At 37.1% G+C, this 22,641-nt stretch overlaps 1 protein-coding gene across 8 annotated transcripts in view; it reads right to left on the reverse strand.

Moving 5' to 3' along the window:
- The window catches only part of Cadps2 (calcium dependent secretion activator 2), a 426,292-nt gene that overhangs the window by 25,253 nt on the left and 378,398 nt on the right, over positions 1-22,641 (reverse strand). For 4 of the 8 annotated variants that reach the window (XM_090333224.1, XM_090333221.1, XM_090333222.1 and 1 more), the window contains 6 exons: positions 22,450-22,597; positions 21,828-21,842; positions 15,669-15,743; positions 6,940-7,023; positions 6,802-6,834; positions 182-289 (listed from right to left, as the gene is read on the reverse strand). In XM_090333224.1, coding sequence (XP_090189350.1) covers positions 182-289; positions 6,802-6,834; positions 6,940-7,023; positions 15,669-15,743; positions 21,828-21,842; positions 22,450-22,597 — 463 coding nt within the window. The remainder of the gene's footprint in view (positions 1-181; positions 290-6,801; positions 6,835-6,939; positions 7,024-15,668; positions 15,744-21,827; positions 21,843-22,449; positions 22,598-22,641) is intronic. The other 4 variants (XM_090333225.1, XM_090333226.1, XM_090333223.1 and 1 more) reach the window with 1 other exon arrangement.

Consider the following 22,641-nt stretch of genomic DNA (forward strand, 5'->3'; position numbering starts at 1 on the left):
TTTTCATACAGAAAAGAGAGAGAATCGAAGCCTCCATCAGCCATCAAGGAAATACAGAAATAGTTGACACAAAAAAACATGACCGAAAAGGACAGCTGGCTTTGCAAATGGTCAATCAAAATACAACATTCCTCACTGCTGGGTACATCTCGTGACATACCTTGCCAAGGCAGCTACTTACATCGAATAGCTTTTCTATATACATTTCTTCATTGATCTTCTCTCGAAGAATATCCTGGTTTTGCCGAACGAACATGATATAGGTGTCTGCCAGGTCCATTCCTGGTTTCTGATGTGAGGTTAAAACACAAGGAACAAAACATCATCAGATCTCATTTGTGAAATTAGTGTTTGACATGGCTGGGGAAATAATTTAAAAGTACCCTACTTATATATGCTCAATACTAAATAAACAATGATTATCTTTGGTATCAAAGATTCCATAAGCAAGGTAAGTTTATAAAGAAGTTAATTATTAAACTTAATTTTTATTTTATTGAGTACTTGATGTCATAGTCACTATTATTTCAATGATTATGAATGCATAGATGAAAACCTGTAGATACTGTTTCTTTTCTTAGGTGACTATCTTTGAAATTACAAGATAGCCAAGCAGTATAAGTGAAATTTTCAAAAACTTCTCAATTCAACTCTTATTTCCCAATTGTAAGCATAATTTACTTTTTTATCACAGCCTTTACTAGTTTATCAATATTATTAAGGTATTAGCTTTCTTGTGTGCTGTGTCATTTGACTATCATGAGCGTTTGTTCGAGGAATTGAAAACCAAATTTCTTATTAAGCTGAGTAAGATACTACTAGAAGGATATTGGGTTAAGATATTTTTATATCTTTAATTAAAAACTAATTTTTTTGTCAATTGTCCATTGCTTCCATTAATTATCAATGTTATTTTAAGGATTTGTCTTATTAGAAAAGCAGAGGAATATAAAATACAAGTTTCCTGTATAGAATGAGATAAGTGAACTGATTAACTTTTCAATTTGTAACATTTGGTTTCATGTGTGTGCATGAATGCATGAGTGCACGTATGCTGGTCCAGGTATTTGAATTCAGGGCCTGGATACTGTTCCTGAACATTCGTGCTCAAGGCTAGGATGCTATCATTTCAGGCATAGCTCCATTTCTGGCTTTTTGCTGGTAAACTGTAAATAATACTTTCAGTGAGTTTCTTGCCTGGGCTGGCTTTGAACTACAATCCTCAGATTTCAGCCTCCTGAAATCTTGAGCTTACATATTGGTGTCTTTAATGTTAGAGGAGAGAGTATTTAACATTCCTTCTTGCCATATACTAATAAGTACTAGGAAGGACCATATGCATGAAAATTAGTCTCATATAGGTAGTCAATGAAAAAAATATCATATATATTTGGGGTTGATTCTCTGTATTATTTATCTGATTAACAGTAGAAATGATCAAAACAAAGCAGTGAAATGGATGATCAAATAAGGTAGTTAGGTTTATGGTCATCAAATGCATAGTACAGACATAAAGCTATCTTATCCCATTTCTTAAAATTTGAGTTTTTTTTACAGTTAATCTGGAATTTCCATGTAATAATCATCACTAAAATTTCTAACTCCTTTATTTAGCTTAAATTCAAGGATTTTTACAATGTAATCCTTGTGTAACTAAGGTAAGTTAAAGATATATATGAAATATATACTAGGCAATATATTCCAAACCTAAGTAAGCTACTGAAAAAATTCATTCCTTCATTATTTTTCTGCATAGTTTTCATAATCAGTGTTTGAAAGATTAAGTAACTACAATGAATAAATGCTTGGATTGCAGTGAATAAAAATAGGTTGTTTGCTTTGTGAGGGGAAGTTTATTTGTTTTTTTTTTTTTTTTTTTTTTTTTTTTGCCAGTCCTGGGCTTGAGCTCAGGTCCTGAGCACTGTCCTTGGACTTTCTCAAGGCTAGAGCTCTACCACTTGAGCCTCAGCACCACTTTCGGCTTTTTTCTATATGTGGTACCGAGGAATCGAACCCAGGTCTTCATGCATGCTAGGCAAGCACTTTAACCACTAGGCCAAACTCCCGGCCCCTATGAGGGGAAGTTTATATATCAGATTTTTGAGTGAAGAGGCAGGGTAATTGGTAAAAAAGTATAACTACTTTTCCTCAAGGGGAAACTAACTTATAAGGTAAGTATTTCTCTCCGTGCCTTTCAAATTTTGTCAAAACACTGAAAATGAGAACATTCAGAAAGCTGAAAATGACATGAGGACAATTTTTTATACTTAATTGTGAGTTAGCTCAACATTGAGTTTCTGTCAGGTGCCTAGAAACTACAGTCTCTAATGCACATGATACATAGGCACTGGGTTCGGGTAGCTAAACTGGGAGTTGAACAAACAAATGAGTGGCTTGGCTTCCTGTAGTGTTTTTTTGTTGTTGTTTAAATTCTACCTTTCAAAGCAAAACCATGCTTAGAAGTATAGTCCAGTTAATCACTTGACCCAACAGAATCTGTGGAGATTATTGCTAGGAGAAAGGGAAATAATGACATTATAGACTTGCAAAGAACTTTATTTTCAATTTCCTTGCCAACTCCAAGATGATGTCATGCAATATTTTCCAGAAAGAGTTTACTTTCACCATCTAAAATCAACAAACACTTTGACAGTTAAGCCCAAAAGAAAACAAAATGATCTCAATAGGCAGACTCAAGAGACAGAGCACTGAAGGCTGCACGTGCCAACAGTTCCACCACTTTCTAAGGAAACAAAACTCTGGTGGAGGATATGAGATAAAGTTCATTTAAAAGTTTGTTTCAACAATTTACTTCTTTCCTTTTCCTTTTGAAATTGCATTCCTTCCCATTTTAGCAAATTAAGATCTACTGGCTTGGAAAACAAAACCTAGAATTCTTATCATTCCTCATTAGCATTATTTCTTCTTTTATCTTTGTGCTGTTTACTTATTCTTGAAACTGTGACATATGGGAATTTCACACCTAGTGAATATATTTTCATGTAGCTTGTGGCATGAGACTATAATCATTAAAAGAATATACACAAGTAACAGTAACCGCAACAGCTGGTGACATTTACCAATTAGAGTTATAGTTCTTTAAAACACTTTATCCTTCATTTGGTGTATGAAGGGTAATTATCTCTGATAAATTGCTGAAAAAGATGTAATTTTCCTTTTAAACAGTTTTTACATACAGTACAAATGTGTTTGGATAGAAGACATTATCACTGGTTCAGTGCTCCTCTGTGTTAAGATGCTTGTTTTCTGGAAGTAGAATTCTGCACTTGGAAAGTCACTGCATCGAATGTTATTATGCAATGATTTCTATAGAAAATTAAATGTAGTTTTAAAATCCCAGAACTGCAGGGTCGGGGCTCACACCTGTAACCCTAGGTACTCAGGAGACTGAAGTCTGAGGATCATGGTTCAAAGTTAGGCTGGATAAAAAAGTTCTTGAGATTCTTCGATCAATCCACAAAAAGTGGAGATTTTTTTCAAATGGTTGAGCATCACCTTTGAAAAAAAAAAACTCTAGGGAACTCGTCCTAAATTCAAGCTCCAATGTGTGCATAAAAGAAAAAAAATTCCAAACAGCAGAAATAAAAATCCAAACTGAGCATACTGTTAGGGGTGCGTGCATGCGTGTGTGTGTGTGTGTGTGTGTGTGTGTGTGTGTGTGTGTGTGTGTGTGTGTGTGTGTGTTTGATTTGTAAAATGCATGCCTATTGCATGGCAAGATGGAAGATGTATACAAATTTTGGTACAAGTGGATATTATCCAATTTTATCAAAGGAGAAGCCTGTTAAACTTCAACCATGGTTTATGGCCAGTTTAAATCAATAATACAGTATCCTAGAGAACTGTATTTAGAAATCTTTTCTAAATTGATAATTAAATTAATAATACCTTCTTAATGATTAGGAGAAAATAGCAATTAAAAAATCACAAAGCAAGTTTTCTTCTGTATTAAATACCATTTAGGGAAAATGACTTAATTTTTACCTTCCCATTTAAATCTGAGACTGATTCACTTCATTACTCACTTATGCTTTTATCTTGCTGGTTAAGGCAGTCATGTCCACATCTGACTAGACAAGAACAGATTTGGTCTCACAAAATTATAGCAAAAGGACATGAAGATCTAACAAATTCCTCTGTGAGCAGAAAGAAGTCAGCAACTATGGGAGGAGGTGCCTTATTTTAAGGTTAAGTGGATCATGCCTATAACGCTAGATACAAAAGTACTTAAATACATCACTGAGTGAATGAGTTGAAGCCAGGGTGCAAACTCCAGTACATTTTTTTCATGTGTTAATTACTAGTTAACCTAGCAAGATGAACAGGCTGCTTAAAAAAGGAGAGGGGAAAAAATTCCTGGTTAATTATATGCTGCAAATGCTCTGACTTCCTGCTGCTATGTCTAATCCCACAGGTGCAAGCCTTTGCCTTCTCCATTCATGGGCAGGTGGAAGCTACCACACTGCAGACATTTTTCACAGCAACACAGTAAGATTCGCTTAACCTGCAACTGAAAGTTCACAACACACTACACAAACACTGTCAGGGTACCTGTTTAACGAGGAGACACATTTTTTAAATCAACAACACCAGTCTCAAAGATTAACTAGAAGCTATGGTGTAATTGCCTTAATTTAAAAGTGCTCTTCATACACCCTAGAAAAACTTGCCTTAAACAATCAAAAGCAAAATTGTTATGTCCTTATTTCTGATGATCTGCATGCTTCACTAATGAAATAGCTGCATCTGCTTTTTCATTATCATTTAACAAGATGTAAGATGAGTGTCTTCTAAGTTTGAAATTGTAGCACAATGTCTTACAGCTCTAGCATGTAGGATTCTGCAATCATTAATAACTGATCATCAGGGAATTCAGGTCATCATTTTACAAACACATAATTTATCTCAGGGCTTGTTAAAAACACTATATGTTTTCTCTGTTTAATAAGTTACTCATTACTGTGGTCCTTATGTGTTAGTTTATGTTTTCACAGCTGAATAAAAATGTAAATTTTTCAAATGCTGGAGAAGTTTAAATAAGATATATTCTCAAAAACTTAAAAATACACATAGACTGATACACTTTACAGATGACTAAATTGAGGTCACTTAAGTGAATTAATGCCCATGTCCAAGTCAGGGCTATCTGAAGATTAAAATCTCAGCAATTGTTAAGTCCTGCCCCTCAATATAATATATAGATACATATACATGTATGTGCACGTATGTATACAGTTATGTATATGCATGCATGAATTTACGTGTGTATGTACATATGTATTTATGTATGTTGATACATTAAGGCTTGAGATCACTTTTTCTCTGAAGGTGGACACTTTACCACGTGAGTCATACCTTTATTTCTAGCTCTATGCTGGTTAATTGGTGGTTAAGAATCTCATGAACCTTTAAGCCCAAGCTGGTTTAGAACTGGGAACCTTACAACTCAGCTGCCTGGGTAGCTAGGATTAAAAGTGTGAAGTACTGGTTTATTATATTTGACTTTTATTTTTGAGAGTCTCACTATGTAGCCCTGGATGGTTTCAAACTTGTGATGTTCCTTTTACTGGGGACTTCTAAAGAGCCAGGATAAGAGATATACACCAATGCACCACACAAATGCTTCTTTGTGTGTGTGTGTGTGTGTGTGTGTGTGTGTGTGTGTGTGTGTGTGTATACCAGCTGTGTGGCTTTGACTCAGGGCTTGGGCTCCATCACTGTTCCTTAGCCTTTTTGCTCAAAGCTGGTGCTCTACCACTTGAATTTCAGCTTCACTCAAGTTTCAGCTTCACTTTCAGCTCTGTGGTGATTAGTGCAGATAAGAATCATATGGACTTTTCTGCCTGTGCTGCCTTTGAACCACTATCCTCAAATCTTAACTAAGATCCAAGCCTTTCTAGCATTTAACCTGCTAACATCCACAATGATGACAACACTTGGGATGTTTCTTAAGTATAAAGTTATTCTGCATTCGGTCAAGTCTTAAATTTTAAGTAGTTTCCACAGTAACTATTTTTCAATTCTTGGAAAATCTGTATATATGCCAAAAATTCAAGCATACAGAGCATCCTATCTTGATCATATGCAATGCTAAAATTAATTTGATGCAATGATCAACTTAAGTTGCTATCCCAAATGCTCAGTTATATTTCCCATATAAGTTGTTCACTAAAGCTAGCTAAGTAAGTTTCATGATTTCTGTGAGTGGCTTCTTAAGTTTTCAACACATGTATAGGTTATATATTATTTTCCAAAAATTCTGAGGAAAACAAAACATGACATTAAAACATGTGATATGAAATATTAAACATGTGACAACTGATCTTTAAACTGTTCTATATTTAGAAAACAAATTCATTCAGCTCATTAATCTTTATTGCTATAAGAAGAATTTCTCATAAAAGCAAAGAACAGTAAGAAATTTTTAGGTATCTTTTGTTCCATCCCAAAATGCTATGGCTTTTTATGCAAATCTGGTCTTATGTTTTCATGCCAATCCAGCCTTGTAAGAGCTCATAAGTACTACAGATAAAATACATTGGAGTAACGTGCCACACCTTGTTATGAGGACTAGTGCTTGCTTGAGGAAAATAAACTATCCCCTAGGGGAATGGCACTGGTATAAAGATTTGAAATAAACCTGTGGCGAACCATAATTACAGAGAGAGAGAGAGAGAGAAAGAGAGAGAGAGAGAGAGAGAGAGAGAGAGAGAGAGAGAGAGAGAGAGAGAGAGAGAGAGAATTGTGTATTGTTTGAAAAGCAGACAAAAAGATACTTACAGGAACATCAACATACTTTGCAGCTGCCTTCACCTTAAAAGGGAAAGAGATAATTGTGAGAATTATGTTCTTAACTGCTATATAAGAGCTAAGGTAACAATGAAAAGACCACAGAAGAGAACTCATTACAATACTTACAGTGAATGACAGAATGGACGAGAAGAAAGTACCTTCATCATACCGTGACAGCTTAGACAACACCCCTTCCAGCACTGAAACAAACTGCAATACAGTTTACAGTGAGTGCTTAGCAGGTTTCAGGGCAGAAAACCTAACAACAGTATGAAAAATAAAAATTCATGACCCAACATTTCCCAAACACAAAAATCTACAGAGAATACACTGACAGGTTAAATCATAATGTTTATTCTTTTCATCCTCAACACAAACTCCAAGATTCTTTGCCACTGCTGGAAATCTATCTATCTATCTATCTATCTATCTATCTATCTATCTATCTATCTATCTCTATATACACATGTATTTTACATATTATATAGATTTTTATCTCATATATATGTGTATATATATATATATATGAGAAACATAAAACAGGATTCTAGTTAATGTACATGGCAGGCAGTTTAAGCCATTAATGAATGATCTTAGGTTCAGGAGTCTATTTCTTAAAGTATGCTTCATCTTTAATACAGATGCTGGTAAACAAAGATGGTCCAACTCTCTTCTATCATATATTACTTTATCATCTCCTAATTTTTCTACCTCCCACAGGAAGCTGACTAAAGATGTGATAATGAAAGGGAGATGTGGTATCCAGAATCCTTAACCCATTAATGAGCATTTATGATGCTCTATTTGAGATATTTGAGAATCATCTCTCTTTCCAGAAGCTTACCCAGCAGACTGGGAGCTATAACAAATCTATACAACTGAAGGGTACAGTCAGAAGTCCACTGGACAGAGAATATACATCCTAATTCTGACCTGTATACATTTCAATACTCAATTCTTCCATTTGTTAAGTGTGTGCTGCTGGGGAATAGAAGATGTAGGTATGGAATTCAAATGATTCCCTAAAGTAGTTTGCATTTCTAGTATTTCTATAAGATGGAAAAGGCATATTTAAGTGGAAGATTTTACTTTACTGAGTGGAAATGTACTAGCTGACTTCTGACATGAAGATCAGTGAAATATGAAAACAGAGTAAGGACTTACTTCCTTCATCTCTCCCCTTCAGACCAAAAATACTATGCACTATTGACAAATTACACATTCCCAAGGGGAAAGTCCTGACAAGGTTTTTTAAATACGAAAAGGGAAATTAACGAAGGCTGGTTTTTGTTCACATAGCAGCTTCTTCATCAAAGTGGTAATAGTTCCAGGGACACAGCTTATTGGTCTCCAGTGACCACAGAACACACTGAGAGTGCACAGGAGATCACCTTTTCTCTATGGCGGATCAATTACTGCAAAATAGTTTATGCAAAAGAAACAAAAAAACTTCCCTGTAGATTTCTCCATCACATCATTTGTGATATGATGTAAGAACACAGAAACAAAGTCAGGTAAACTGCTAATGAAAGTTTTGCTTTTAAAGAATTTATATCCAGCCGTAGAGCTATCCTGAGGGATAAAAGCAGCAAAACCCTCCTACAAAATTACAAATTGCTCATAACTGAAAGTCAATTTAGTCCTTTTTACTTCCTCATTAGGATTTCTTACCATTCACAACTGCCTAACTCAACTTGGTATGGTTAGCAAAGACACAGAAGGCCAATACTCCAGGGCTATATCAGATCAGGGGAAGGGAATTCCACACTTAATGGCCCTCTATGGAAAATGCATCATCTCTTGTAACTCAAATCTTGAGAGCAAATGTGTGCTGGGTGATCTCATTTGCCATGAGGAGAGCACCAATTGCTATGGTAACCAGACAACCCAAAGTATGGAAGCCTTCTAGAAAGCACTTGGTTCTTGATGCCTTTCACTGGGTCTACCTGTCCATCAGTGGGAGAATGTTGCTGAAGAAAAGGCATGGTGAGGCAAGAGCCTTGTGTGTATATGACAGGGGTTGGGGAGCGGTCAAGTTGTAGCTCTGTCACTATCTGACTGGAAGATGATTCAGGCCATTTCACTTCTCTTCATTTTGCTCATCAGTGAAATGGGGGAAAGAAATCCATCCCACTCACATTACAAGGATGGTGTGAGATCTGTTCAGGTGATGTATATGGCAAGACTGGAAAAAATGGCAAAATATGAAAGAAATATAAAGCATAGGGACTGCTGTAAGTTAAATCTCTATCCATTATTGATCTAAACATTGAAATATGTTCCATGTCTATGACTGTTAAAAAATTTGGTTCTTAATTAAATGAGTCTAATTCAATGACATGAATGGAGGTTAGCAATGGAGGCAGAATGCAGTTAAGGCTGTCCACTACTGCTGGAGTCCTGCCTGTTTCAAGGTCATTTGATGGACAGCACGGGAAAATGTCTTTGGACACAAGTGGTCTTGCCCCAGAATCTACAAAATTGGAGTAACATAATTTGATGATATATATCATAGAAGTATTCAATAGATGACATTTTTATCATCATCATCATCATCATCATCATCATCCTTCTCCTCTAACACCTCAGATAGGAAATGCAAAAATGCAAAGCACTTCAGCTTTTCTTCTTATAAACATAAACTACATGGAGAAGAGACAGACACAAATAGAAGTATGAACACAAGGTAGAGGTGCTATGGGCTTAAGCCAATGGGTACAGGCTATCCTGATACTGGAAGACAGAAAGAATGACTTGGACTAGAATCCAAGGGGCTACAGGAATAAGTCTATATGACAGCAGACAGGAGCAGAAGAAATGATGCTTGGGAAGCCTACTGATAGATGAATTTATACCATAAGTTTCTTCACTGAGCCATCTGGCTTTTGTCTTCTGTGTAGAGTATGTAGCACTATTGGGTTATTTCCAAGTAAGATTCTATTGGACCTGTTGCTGAGGAAAAGGAAAGGTAGAGACAAGAGCTCTATGGAATACAAGATTCAGGGTGGGGGTGGGTGGGAGAAATGGAATACTGGAAAAATTATAATAAGTGAAAGAAAACCAAATCCAGAGAAACAAAGTTCCCCTCCTTTGTGGTGGCCATAACATGCCGATGCATCTATAAGTAAACATACTGGGTGATATCCAAGCAGCTACAAATGAATTAACTCAAGTATGATAGACTCTGCAGAGAGCTCAAATACTATAATTCTTTAGAAAAATAAAACCAGAGCCCAACAAAACAGCTACCAGGAAAGGGGTACTTGCAAGAGGGGAGGTTGGACCAAAGGAAGAGGGGTCAAGGAACGGAAGGGGAAGGGGGAAGAATGCAGTCAAGAATTCACAATAGATTCTCCAAAATTAAGTAAAACAAGTTTCTGACTTTGTTACCTGGTATACTATATATACGGTTATTTATTTGAAATAGGGGAGGGAAGGGGCAAAAAGCAAGATGATTGGGAGTGGGGAAGGAGGGAAAGGGGGACAAAAACATGAGAAGGGGTATCAATGTGTGAGAAGTAATGTAACCACTATCTGATGAATGTAACTGCAACTCCTCTACACATTACCCCGACAATAAAATACAATAATAATAATAAAAAATAAAAACAAGGGAAGGTGTGGGCTGAAGGGGTGTGTGTAAAAATGTTGAAAGGGTTACACAAACCAAGATGCATTGCACGTTTACATTGCTTTGATAAATGGCAAAAGTATTCAAAAACTATCCTACAAAGAAAGAAAAGTGAATGAAAGAGTGGGTTGGACTACTTGGCATTTACCCAACCATCCAGAAACTAGGGCATACTAAATCCACTAGCACAACAATGTTCATTGCAGCATTATTCACCATAGCAAAGATATGGAACCAACCTAGATGTCCCTCAGTTGATGAGTGGATCAACAAGATGTGGTATTTGCACACAATGGAATTCTATGCTGCTGTCAGAAAAAACAACATCGACCCATTTGTTAGGAAATGGAAAGACTTAGAAAAAATCATATTAAGTGAAGTAAGCCAGACTCAAAGGAACTTAGGCTCAATGGTTTCCCTCATTTGTCATAATCAGTAGAAACCTTGGGCTGTACTAGCAGAGATTTGCAATAGAGCAAAACCTTGATACATAAGGCCATATAGTATGAAGCTAATTGAAAGGAACTCCAGGATATTGAAACAAAACCCATCTAATGAATTATTGTTGTCCTTAATGTACTGTTATCTCTCATCTTCTTTGCTGTCCCTTGGGTATCTCATATTGTTACAGTATCTCACTTTGTTATCTGATATATTGGATATATTTGTATTTGGTTATTTGAAATTGGATAGGGAAGGGGGGAAAACCAAGATGGGGGGTAGGGGGGAGGGTAATGGGTACCAAGACATGAGAAAGGGTATCAATGTATGTGAATTAATGCACCTTCTATCTGGCAAATATCATGTAACCCTTTTATTAATTACAATAAAAAAAGAGTGGGTTGGGAGGGGTGGATGAGAGTGTGGAAAGGGATAACATTGATCAAGACACACTGTAGTCATAAGCTGTTTTGTTGTGTGGCAAGTTCTTTGTACAATTATTTGAAGACAATAAAAATATATTTTAAAACTGTAGTGGTTTATATCAAGCATGGCCTGTTCATCAGGGAGCCTCTTTCTGGGTCCTTATCCCAAATGGCCCCAGGAAGGAATGGTACAGGAGGGACTCAAAGGGATTATAGCAATTGCACCTCAGGGATCAAGCAGATGAGCCACACAGTTCCTGCAGAAAGGTTTTCTTTGTAGGATTCTAGCGAGGCCCAGGGGTTAGAAGTGTTACCTTCAAACTTAAACTCTATTCACATCAAGATGAGTCATGCCATTTTCCATTTGGCTTTTAATTTCATGAAGCAGCTAGATTCTAAAGGCATCTAGTGAGTTGCTGTTTTGTTGCTGCATTTTTAACTTCTGCCCATGAACTTTCTGTAGACAGATTAAGGAAGTTATAGAAATCCTTCTGAATTTGTCTTGTGCTTGCTGTCCTCTTGAGGGTGTTGGGCTAGAATCAAATACTGTAACCTCTTTGTTTCCTTATTAAAAATTATACATGCCATGAACTAGATTTCTTAAATAATATTTGAGGTCCAGAGTCGTTGTAAATATTGCCTTGTCTCTTGATACATATTTTTTAAAAATTAAAAATGAAAGAAAGCCTTCTGAAAGGACTGGTAGAGTGAACATGGGAAGTGCCACAAGGCATATTAGTTTAAATTGTCTGTTGATATGGAATGTAGAACTATAGATCCTAAGCAATGATGGGAAACGACTCTAGCTACATACTGCTGGGTGCAATCTACAGTATGATCATTTCCTACTAATCATGTTATTTCATGAAGTAATTAAGGGATGGTCCTTTTATTTACACTGCAAATCATCAAACTATCCACAGAGAAGACATAAAATACTGAGTATATTTTTGGGTATAGTGGTTATGAGATTGGGGATAGCTATCAGCAGATGTTCTTTTTTGCTGTTAAGATTAAAATTAGATACTATTATCTAAATTTGGCATGGGAGCAGAATATTATGAACTGGAAGAAAACAAGTTTTTCTGTCAGAATGAGAATGCCAATGATATAATGCAATGGTCTTTATCCATGCTCTTTTCCCAAGTATGGGTTTAGTGTTTTGAAATCTTTCCAGATTCTGAAAGATGGATAGTGTTTACACTATGCATTTATTCAAAATATACTTTGTTCTACACAGTCTATATAGACAATTTCCAAGACAGTCCACCTAGCCTTGATATTAGTGAATTTTTTTTCTTTTGATCAGTCAAGGGGCTTCAACTTTGGGCCTGGGTGCTGACTCTGAGCTCTTCGGCTCAAGCCTGGTGCTCTACCACTTGAGCCACAGCACCACTTCTGGTTTTCTGAACATGAGTCTCTTGGATTTTCGTGCCTGGGCTGGCTTTGAACCATGATTCTCAGATCTCAGCTTCCTGAGTAGCTAGGATTACAGGTGTGAGCAACCATTAAGGGCCTTCTCCAAATCTCTTAAGCAACAGCCTTAAGAGTAATTCTTAATGACTTTTCTTTCTACATTTCTAAACTATGTCTATGTTACCTCTAACTGGTTTTCCAGAGACCAAGGTAACAATTTCCTGACATGTTCCTTCTCCAGTCTGTTTGGATGAGAAAGTCATATTGCAAATGTTACCTTGTTCTCTACTACCACAACCCTCTGTATCTTCCCATGGCTCTTAGGATAGACTTTAATGTCCTTAGCTGAAGCTTCATTTTCAGCTAGATCTGGGTGCCTTCACTGTCTCCTACAGAATTACTACACCTGAAATTCTTTTTTTTGCCAGTTCTGGGCTTGGGCTCATGGCCTGAGCACTGTTCTTGGACTTTCTCAAGGCTAGAGCTCTACCACTTGAGCCTCAGCACCACTTCCAGCTTTTTTCTATGCATGTGGTACTGAGGAATCGAACTTGGGTCGTCATGCATGCTGGGCAAGCACTCTACCAAATAGGTCAAACTCCTGGCCCTCTGAACTTCTTTGTGTTGGTTAACTCTTTCATCTTTTGGAAGTCATTTTATCACAGGCTTTTCTGATAACCTGACATGTTTATCTGCATGCAACTGTATGTTTGTTGGTGTGTTTTTCCCAAGGGTCAGGAAATTCTCCAAAGAAAGTGATCTTATCTGTTCTGCTCAGTACTTTACCCCTGGCACACATCTAGCTACTCTGTAAGCCTCTGTGATGCCTCATGGCCATGAATTCCAATCCTTTCCTTTTTCCTTGCTTGCATTATCAATTTAATCACATAATATATAGCAATAACATAGAATTTTTATGAAAAGTGCTTTGTTATATGGTCTGTTATAAATAGAACAGAGCCAGAATATTGGTAGCAGAGGTTTCCTCATCATTTTCCAGATATATCTTCATCTTCTCTTAATGACACCCCATTGGAAAGTAGTCACCATTTGTGACATGAAAAGCAATGCACATAGCACCACAGAGAAACAGAATAAGATTCCTGCTCTTATTCTCACAGGGAGATGTATGTAACCACATGGTATGTAACTACTGGAAGGCACTGAGTGAGAAGCAAACTTCGCCCAGCAGGGTGAGATGGTTTCAGTAAAACAGAAGAGTCTTCTAGTCAAATTGTAAGAGGAAAAGAAGAAAACAGCACTGAGTTCTGAATAACAATGAGGGAAGCACAAGGGCTTAGGATGCCCATAAGAGTTTCAGAAGTTTGAGCAATGAGACAGAAGGAACTTGGAGGTGATGTTAGAATGTTTCCTTGTGGCTCAGCCTCTTACAAACTGTATTCCAGAGCCAGAGCTGGACATGGTGGCTCACACCTATTATCCTAGCTACTCAGGAGGCTGAGATCTGAGGATCAAGGTTCAAAGTCAGCCCTGGCACAAAAGGACTTGAGACTCTTATCTCCAATTAACCTCAAGAAAACAGGAAGTGGGGCTTGGCTCAAGGGAAGGGTGGTATCCTTGAGCTCAAGAGCTCAGGGAAAATGCCCAGGCCCAGGGGTAGGGTGGTAGCCTTGAGCTGAAGTACTCAGAGACAGCGCCCACCCAGACCAAGTTCTAGCCCCATTACCCACCAAAACCAAAACAAAAACAAAACAACTGAATTCTAGGCAACTTTCACTTCTGATAAGGCAGTATTCGACATTACTAGGTATGGTGCAGTAAGGGGTTATGGGATAGGTTAAATGGAGAAGTACTTCAGTTTTCTTCATTCCTTATTGTGAACTTTAAAAACCCAGTGTATCTCAAATGAATTAGCAACCTCGTCTACTGAGATACTGATGAGACTCATAGACAATTTAGGAAATTGTTAAGGAACACCTAAAGTGTGCATGATACTGTGGTACGATCAGATCATGTCTACATTTAGAATGGTACTCTGGCTACCAAGGTAAAGAGCTAATGGAGGGATGGAGAACATGCTGACTGAGTAAGGCAAGAGCTATTTATTTATTTATTTATTTATTTATTTGCCAGTCCTGGTCACTATCCTTGGACACTTTTTGCTCAAGGCTAGTGCTGTACCACTTGAGCCACAGAGCTACTTTCAGCTTTTTCCGTGTATGTGGTACCAAGGAATTGAACCTAGGGCTTCCTGAATGCTAGGCTAGAACTCTACCAGTAGGCCACACTCCTGGCACCAAGGAGAGAACTTAGGATGAGAAGAGATGAGGGTCTGCAGAAGAGGGGCAGTGCCAATGAGAATGGACTGGAATAGTTAGGGTCCACATAAGGGTGAGTCATTAGGCCCCAGGGTCCTCTTTTATAATAAAGGATCCCAGGATGAGGATGTTTAACAGTGGGATGATTATTGACACCAGTGGAGACAGGAAATAGAAGACAAGAAAACTCACGGTGGAGCTGGTAATGGTGGAGATGTGTAGAAAGCTATTGGAAGTATGGGTTTACAAACACTGAGAGTGTAGGAAAGCATAAATCTCCCTAGGAGAGCAGAGAAGCAATCACCACTAGGAAAGAATCAAACATAACTAATTCATTGAACCATCCCCTCTAAAGATGAATAAAGGGGGAAAACACCTACAGGTTATTCAAAATAATCAAAAGAAAATAATAACTTCATAAGAATAATAAATATATATCTTAATTAAAGGAGTAGATTGGACAAACATCTTTATTTCCTTAGGTGAAGAAAATGTTTTCTGAATATTTACAAGCATAACAATCACCTCAGAGCTGTCAGCTGCAGATTGCTATGTCTTATGCACCAATCATTCTGAGTCAGAATTTTTGGAACAAGGGAAGCAATATTTAAGTTTAAATAATCATCATGGTAAGTTGAATTAGGTGAATAAATAACATATTACCTTCGAAACTAGCATTGCAATGATTTCTTTAACGGTGTTGTCAATCAAGTCATCTATTTTCGAATGGTACTGTTGCTAGACATTCAAAGACAAAGATGTATTAGTGGATATCGACACAAATCTTTTGTCATATGTCACAAATGCTCCAAAGCTACTAGTTATGACATATCAGATTTACTTAAAATGATCATTTGGAACATGAAAAGAACAAAACCTTGAAAACGATCTACCCAATCAACACTTTCTACATTGTGGTCTGAAATTTTTCCCATGTGCACTGTTGCGTTAAGCAGCTAATGGGGTTATTATTTAGATGAATTGAGTTCTTAGTCTTATTCAGGCAGAGGAATGTGAAGGATACTTTTTGTCTTCTCCCCTGTAATTAAGGTGGCCCTGTATTTTTCTAAAGGGTTGGTTTAGCTGCAGAAGAAAAAGACCAGAAAAAGATTTAATTAATACAGCATTTCATGTCTGACAACTCTCATTCATAAGTTACTTTAAAATGTGGCTCTAGAAATAAAATGAGTTCACTATTGTCCTCCTTAAAAGGAACTTTTTGTCAGCACAGGGAGCAGCGGCTTATACAATTCTGACAATATACTCAAGCAAAAGCAAAATTAAAATTTCATCAACAAAGATGAATAAATGGTAAATTAATAGGCCATAAAAGGGGATAAAGAAACAGCACTCACACCCCATAGTTTAAATACTGCTTCTTCATGAGAAAGATGCCTTTAAATAAATACAAAAAGATGAATTTAAAATAAGCCTGAAAAACTCCCTTTTATATTTATTTATTTATTTATTTATTTTTGATTTCTTTAGAAAATAGATGAGAGAAGGGACAATTTTCAAAAAGTGGCAGGAGCACGAGCCGGGATCTACATGGAATATGGAAACCTATCCATTTAAACTGTAATTCTTGCCACAGAAGCATTTATCTGTCAGCAGATTGTCCCCAATGGCCACTTCACAGAAAATGTGACTTGTAAAGACTAACCCTGTCCTGATGATTCAAGCCTTCTTAGAACAGCAGACATAATGCATGGAGTAAAAAGTATTCAGGTCAGCATAAACATTAGCCCAACTTAACAGCTGTTGGTTGAATGGTTTCCTAAGATGTAAGTTTTTGAAGGCTATTTTTTTCTGCCTTCTGAAAACATGTCTCAAAGTTTCCCCACAGAACAAAACACCAACTTAGGCCCGCCTTGGAACACTGAGAACGATCCCTGCTCCTTCAAGGGCTTTGACAGTTTTAAGTGGTTATCATCCACTTGAGTAAATAACAAAGCAAGAATCATCTTAGAGCTTTTGGACTATTTTCTTTTTCACTGCATATGTGTAATGACAGTGGTCTAAAATTAACCACAATGTATGACAGTCAAGCTTCATAGACAGATCTGAGACCCAGTGAAGCTTGTCTGGCTCATTTAAAGCCCCACTGAGTTCCAAAGCTGTGATCCTTAGAAGATAAATAGATTAAAAACATAGAGGGTGGGTGGGTTTCTACTACAGCAGACCTTTAGGAATACCTTGAAGAGAAACCAAAAAAGGAAAAATGAAAACAAAAACAAGTAAACAAAACAAAACAAAAAACCTCAACAACCCCCCCCCCCACCTCTAAAGCCTGAGCAAACTGGCTGGTAGTTAAGGTTCTACCCAATCTAAATTATCAGTCTGAGTCTGGCAGGCCGTCACATGAACATGCTTGAAGCCAGCTGAACAACTGTAATGTCTAGGGTGAGATCCTAAGGGACACACCGCGAATAGTACCTGGCTGACAGCTCTGCAGCTAACTGTGTAGCTGATGGGCTTATTCAAATGAACTCCACTAAATTCCTTTCAGACCCCTTGATTCCAAACGTGTGGCCAAGCAGAAACAGGAAATGAAATATCCTGTCCTTGCTCCACTGTGCAGTGGAGGCAGAAAAGGTGCAGGAGATTGAGTCCAAACTCCTATTTCCATGGAGCATAAAAAGCATTCCAAAATGCAGAGTTGGTATTTGAGGCACCCATATCTGCAAAAAGGTTATTTATTTTATTTATTATTATTATTTTTTTGCCAGTCCTGGGCTTTAGCTCAGGGCCTGAGCATTGACCTTGGACTTTCTCAAGGCTAGAGCTCTACCACGTGAGCCTCAGCACCACTTCTGGCTTTTTTTTTCTATGTATGTGGTACCAAGGAATCGAACCTGGGTCTTCGTGCATGCTAGGCAAGCACTCTACCACTAGGCCAAACTCCCAGCCCCAGTTATTTTGTTTTTAAAATAGGTTTTAGCCTTAATGCTTAGCTCCATTTCTCAACAATTTCATTTTTTTAACTCAAAAGGAGAACGGTATCATCAGAAAGCTATTTAACAAAAACTAGAACTTGTACTTGGTGAACTTTTGGGATGGGTTAATTCCATGATGAGTCACTAAACAGATCATTTTTACTCATTTTATTGAAAAATCAGCTAAAGCCAATTGACACATGGAGCCAAGAAATTATGCCACAATGCATATCCTTACATTGTTGCTCTCTGTGATTCCCATTCTGTCCCAAAACAGTGGAGATCAAATAGAATAAGGGCAAGGAGGAGAGAAGAGGGTAATATTGGGAATGTATACACAAAGTATTCACCTTTAGCTAAGAGGCAAGCCTACAGAATAGGAGGTTAGTTAGATTTCCATAATTTAAGAATTAGATCTGATTTCTATAATAGTAAAACTGCCAGAAACTTTTACAATTTGCTCTGGCTGTACTGTTGGTGGAGGTTATCTGGAAGTGCATCAGGATGTGGACTGAAAAAATCCTATTTTACATAGTTATTCTGTAAAGGCAATAATTTGCACACATATACATATATGTGTGTATATATCCCAAAGATAAACACAGACAACCGAAAATAGATAAAAAATAACACCATAATTTGTTACACTATTGCATTGCCAACATTGAAATTATTATTTTACTTTTAATTCAGATGGCATTATCAATAAAAATTTAGGTCTTTCTCTAAAAAAATACCTACACAATTTTTATTAGAAGATTTTGGATTGCCAGTCCCATATCTCATAACGTTGGTTGATTCCAGCCTCCTTTTTTTGTGTTTCTCCTGGAGCTTGAACTCAGAGCCTGGGCACTGTCCTTGACCTCCTTTGATCAATGCTAACATTCTATCACTTTGAGCCATGGTGCCAATTCTGGTTTTCTGGTAGTTAAGTGGAAACTTTCCTGCCTGGGCTGGCTTTGAACCATGACCCTCAAATGTGAGCTTCCTGAGTTACTAGGATTAAAGGCATAAGCCACCAGTGCTTGGCTCCAGCCTTCTTTTCAAACTAATTCTGTCCACGTCTACTCAAAAGCAAACTGTCCTATCCTGATTTTTCAGCAAATGATCCTGAACTTACATTAAGATAACCATTGAGGAATCCTTGCTTCAGAGAGTCAATACATACCTACAAATCTGCCCCCCACACCTGTAGGTGGATAATCATGTCCCCTGATTGTTCTTACACAAACACATTAAAAAAAAGAACACTAAGCAAATGTGAGGGTATCTTAGACTTCTTTAAAGATGATCTTCTTCCCCTTGGGATGCATTTTAAGAGGCTTGGATTGTTAATTCTGGAAATGGAAACCTTTTACGTTAATGGAGAACAAATCCTATAGATATAGGTCCCCTGCTCCCTTGAGTTGCTCCATTAATGTGTTCTCATCCTCATTTAAAGCAACCATGAGATAAAGTGGTTCTGTGGGCAGGCAATGCCTTCAGCTCCTACAGTCTGCTTTTCTGTAGCAAAGAATAACAAGGTTTCTAAACACTGTGGTGGTTTTGTGATCTCAACATCTGTCCCTGAGGAACTGGCCTGAGATTGCTGACTCATTACACACAGCTGTCACATGAACAGATCATTCACTCACTAATAACTCCATTAAACTATTCTGGGGCCTTGGAGAGCATATTTACATCATCATGTGGCATGTGAAAAAACAGAATAGTAATTTCAGAGCACTGTAGACGCTGTGGTGGTGGTAGGCTTAAGGAATGGTATTTTTATCCCAGTAATGACAATATAACAAAATTACTCTAGATTTCAGAAAGGTGATTTCCTTGTAGAAATCATTTTTGCTAAGTTTAACTATGTATTATTTATTTTACTTGGTTCCAAACTGTCCAGTAATCTAATTTAGTCCAGAGTTCTGTTGCTTTCTATAAAATGATATTCACTGGTACATGTAATATATTTATTAATTTGCAACAATTGCAAAACTTAGCTAGTAAGAGAGGCAAGGCTTATGAAATTATATGGTCATATTTACTGAAGAAAAGCAAAGTATATAATTCTCTCTTTTTTTTTTTTGCACTTTTCAAGATTGCTAATGGGTTTTACACCTGCACGTTTTGAACTATATGAACTGTGTGAAAGTTGTGGGGAACTAATTGTCTCTGGTGGGAAGGTACAGGTGCAGGCATAATGAACAGTAGCAGATTTCTCTTTAGAAGCATTCACCTAGTAATGTAAAGAACCATTTGGCCAAAGAACACTGTCATTTGTGTGTGTCAGCCTGTTCCTCTTTCTTTACGGTACTAGAGAGAGTTGTTTTCTAATAGGGCAGAATTTTGAAAGCATTGACGACAAATCAGTCTGTCTATTCACTTAATATTTACTCAGTGTCTGTTATGTGTTAGGTACTGTGTTGTATATTAAAATAAGAACAAATGAATAAAGCTTATATTAGTAGGAAAAGGCATGATGATTCTACAATCTAGATGAGAATAGAATGGGTGTATAAAAAAAATCTTACACTCTCAGACAGGCATTTTCAGGCTGACATCTGGGTATTGAAAATCAGGAAGAGATGATTAGAAGCCATTGGTGTGCAAGCCAGCTGCTTGCTCATTCAGATAATTAGAAATAATATATCATGTCATATGTGACCAAAGAATGATAATTACTGAACATTCGATAACACATGTCAGTTACTTATGCATGTATTTGTAAGATTATATGCTCTGGTGCTAAAAGAAAAATTTTCCTGAATTGCTCAAATAATGAAATACATGATTAAAAATTATGACCAGATAGTAAATGTCGATGCCTGGGCTACACATGTATATAATTCACAAAGACTTGGCCTTCTTATCTGTTTTGCAGTTAGCTAAGTCCTTGTATTTGAATTGTCAGTTTGGGCATTGTATCCCACTGACTTCTAGGTGATAGCTATAAGACTTCCAAGAATTACCCTGGTCATACAAGAAGAAAAAGCCTTGGGCAATAACAACCACAATAGCAGAGTATAATCTAGTCAGTCTTGTAAACATAAAGGATTGGAAATCATGTATCTCAGAGGTATTGTGTGATACCTAGGATAATCTTTTGTGAGCAAGGATGAAAGCTTCATGACACAGGTGGCTTCTTTCCTATCTGTCCCAGATCTCTGGTATGAAGGACCTTATGTGTGGCCTCCTAATATCAAGTATTTGGGGGTTAAACTCATATTGTTCATTTGTAATCTAAAGTTCCAAACTAAATTCTTCTTGTACCTAAGAAAGCGTACACTTATGACTATATATGCTTGAAAATGTTAAAGTCACACTGCTGCTAGATTATCTAGATTTTCATTTTCATCCTGGCTTTAAATTATTTTATCTTTAAAATCCTAAGGGGAGGTTGTAAATTCTGCTGCTGAACAGGAAAAAGTTTTTCTTTGACAGTAGTTGAGGTGTATTTTGTATTTACATGCATTTTAATATGTCATTGGGATATTTGCTTTTTTTAAATCATTCATGGTGTTGGAACTGAACACTATCACAGAGCTTTTGTGCTCAAGGCTAGCACTCTACCAATTTGAGCCACAGCTGTACTTTTGGTGTTTGGTTGATTAATTGGTGATAAGTGTCTCATGGACTTTCATTCCTGGACTGGCCAAGAACCATGATCTTAGGGTCTCAGCCACCTGGGTAGTTAGGACTACAGGTGTGAGCTACCAGTGCCCAGCTTGGGTTATTGCCTTTACAACAGCTGTTCACCTTACACAAGCCAAATCTCTGGAAAATAAAATTACAGCATTTTAACTTGAAAAGATGAAATTTAAGACATAGATTTCTAAAAATAATAATTGAATGTGCCTCCCCCCCCAAAAAAAAAGAAAAAAAAAAGAGAGAGACTTACCCATTGACTACCAAACTGGATTACACCATGGGGGAAAATGACAATGGAGGATAACATGAGGAAAGAATAAAGAAATGATGAAAAGTAACTACAATGGAGAAAAGACAACAGAATATCAACTAAACAGATAACCTATGAAAAATAATCTTTACCCAATCACAACTCTCAACAAAAATAAATCACAGGTAACAGAAAATGGTGCTTTTGAATTTAAAACCAAACCACATACGTGTCAGTGACATAATGGAATGTTATTTGACAATGAACAGGCCTCAGTTTTAAGTCCATTTGGACTTGATCTCTACAAAGTGGAAACTTTTGTGTAAAGTAAGTATTTCACATGCTATTCTTTTGTTGGCTTGCTTTTATGGATGCAAACTCTGAATACTCAAAATTTGTATACACAAAGTAGGTTGCTTTTTACCTTTCTCATTTGCTTGTACAAAGTAAGGTTTATGTAAACACCTAAACACAACACCTAAAAGGTATATCTGAAATTCAAAGGCAATTTGTAAAAATTTTAGACAGCATTCATTAGACAAAACAAAACAGGAAGAATTGTCATGAGCTGAATTTTCTCCATGCCAGAGCTCTCTGCACTGGAGATGGCCTTCCCCCTTACCTCCTGCCCACCATCCAGGGCACAGAGCTTGTTGCTTTGCTTTTTGGCATCCACTAACACATTAAACATGGTGCACACAGAAGCAGGAATTCGCAAGTCAGTTGTTTTGTTTGCCTTTTGCAGCTTGAGTTCAAATGCAGTTCTTGTTCTAGGTATTAAAACACAAATTTAGAGTAAGAAATTCTGACATAC

The sequence above is a fragment of the Megascapheus bottae genome, chromosome 5 (genome assembly GCF_031878675.1).
Source record: "Megascapheus bottae isolate mThoBot1 chromosome 5, mThoBot2.hap1, whole genome shotgun sequence".
Classification (NCBI taxonomy): domain Eukaryota; kingdom Metazoa; phylum Chordata; class Mammalia; order Rodentia; family Geomyidae; genus Megascapheus; species Megascapheus bottae.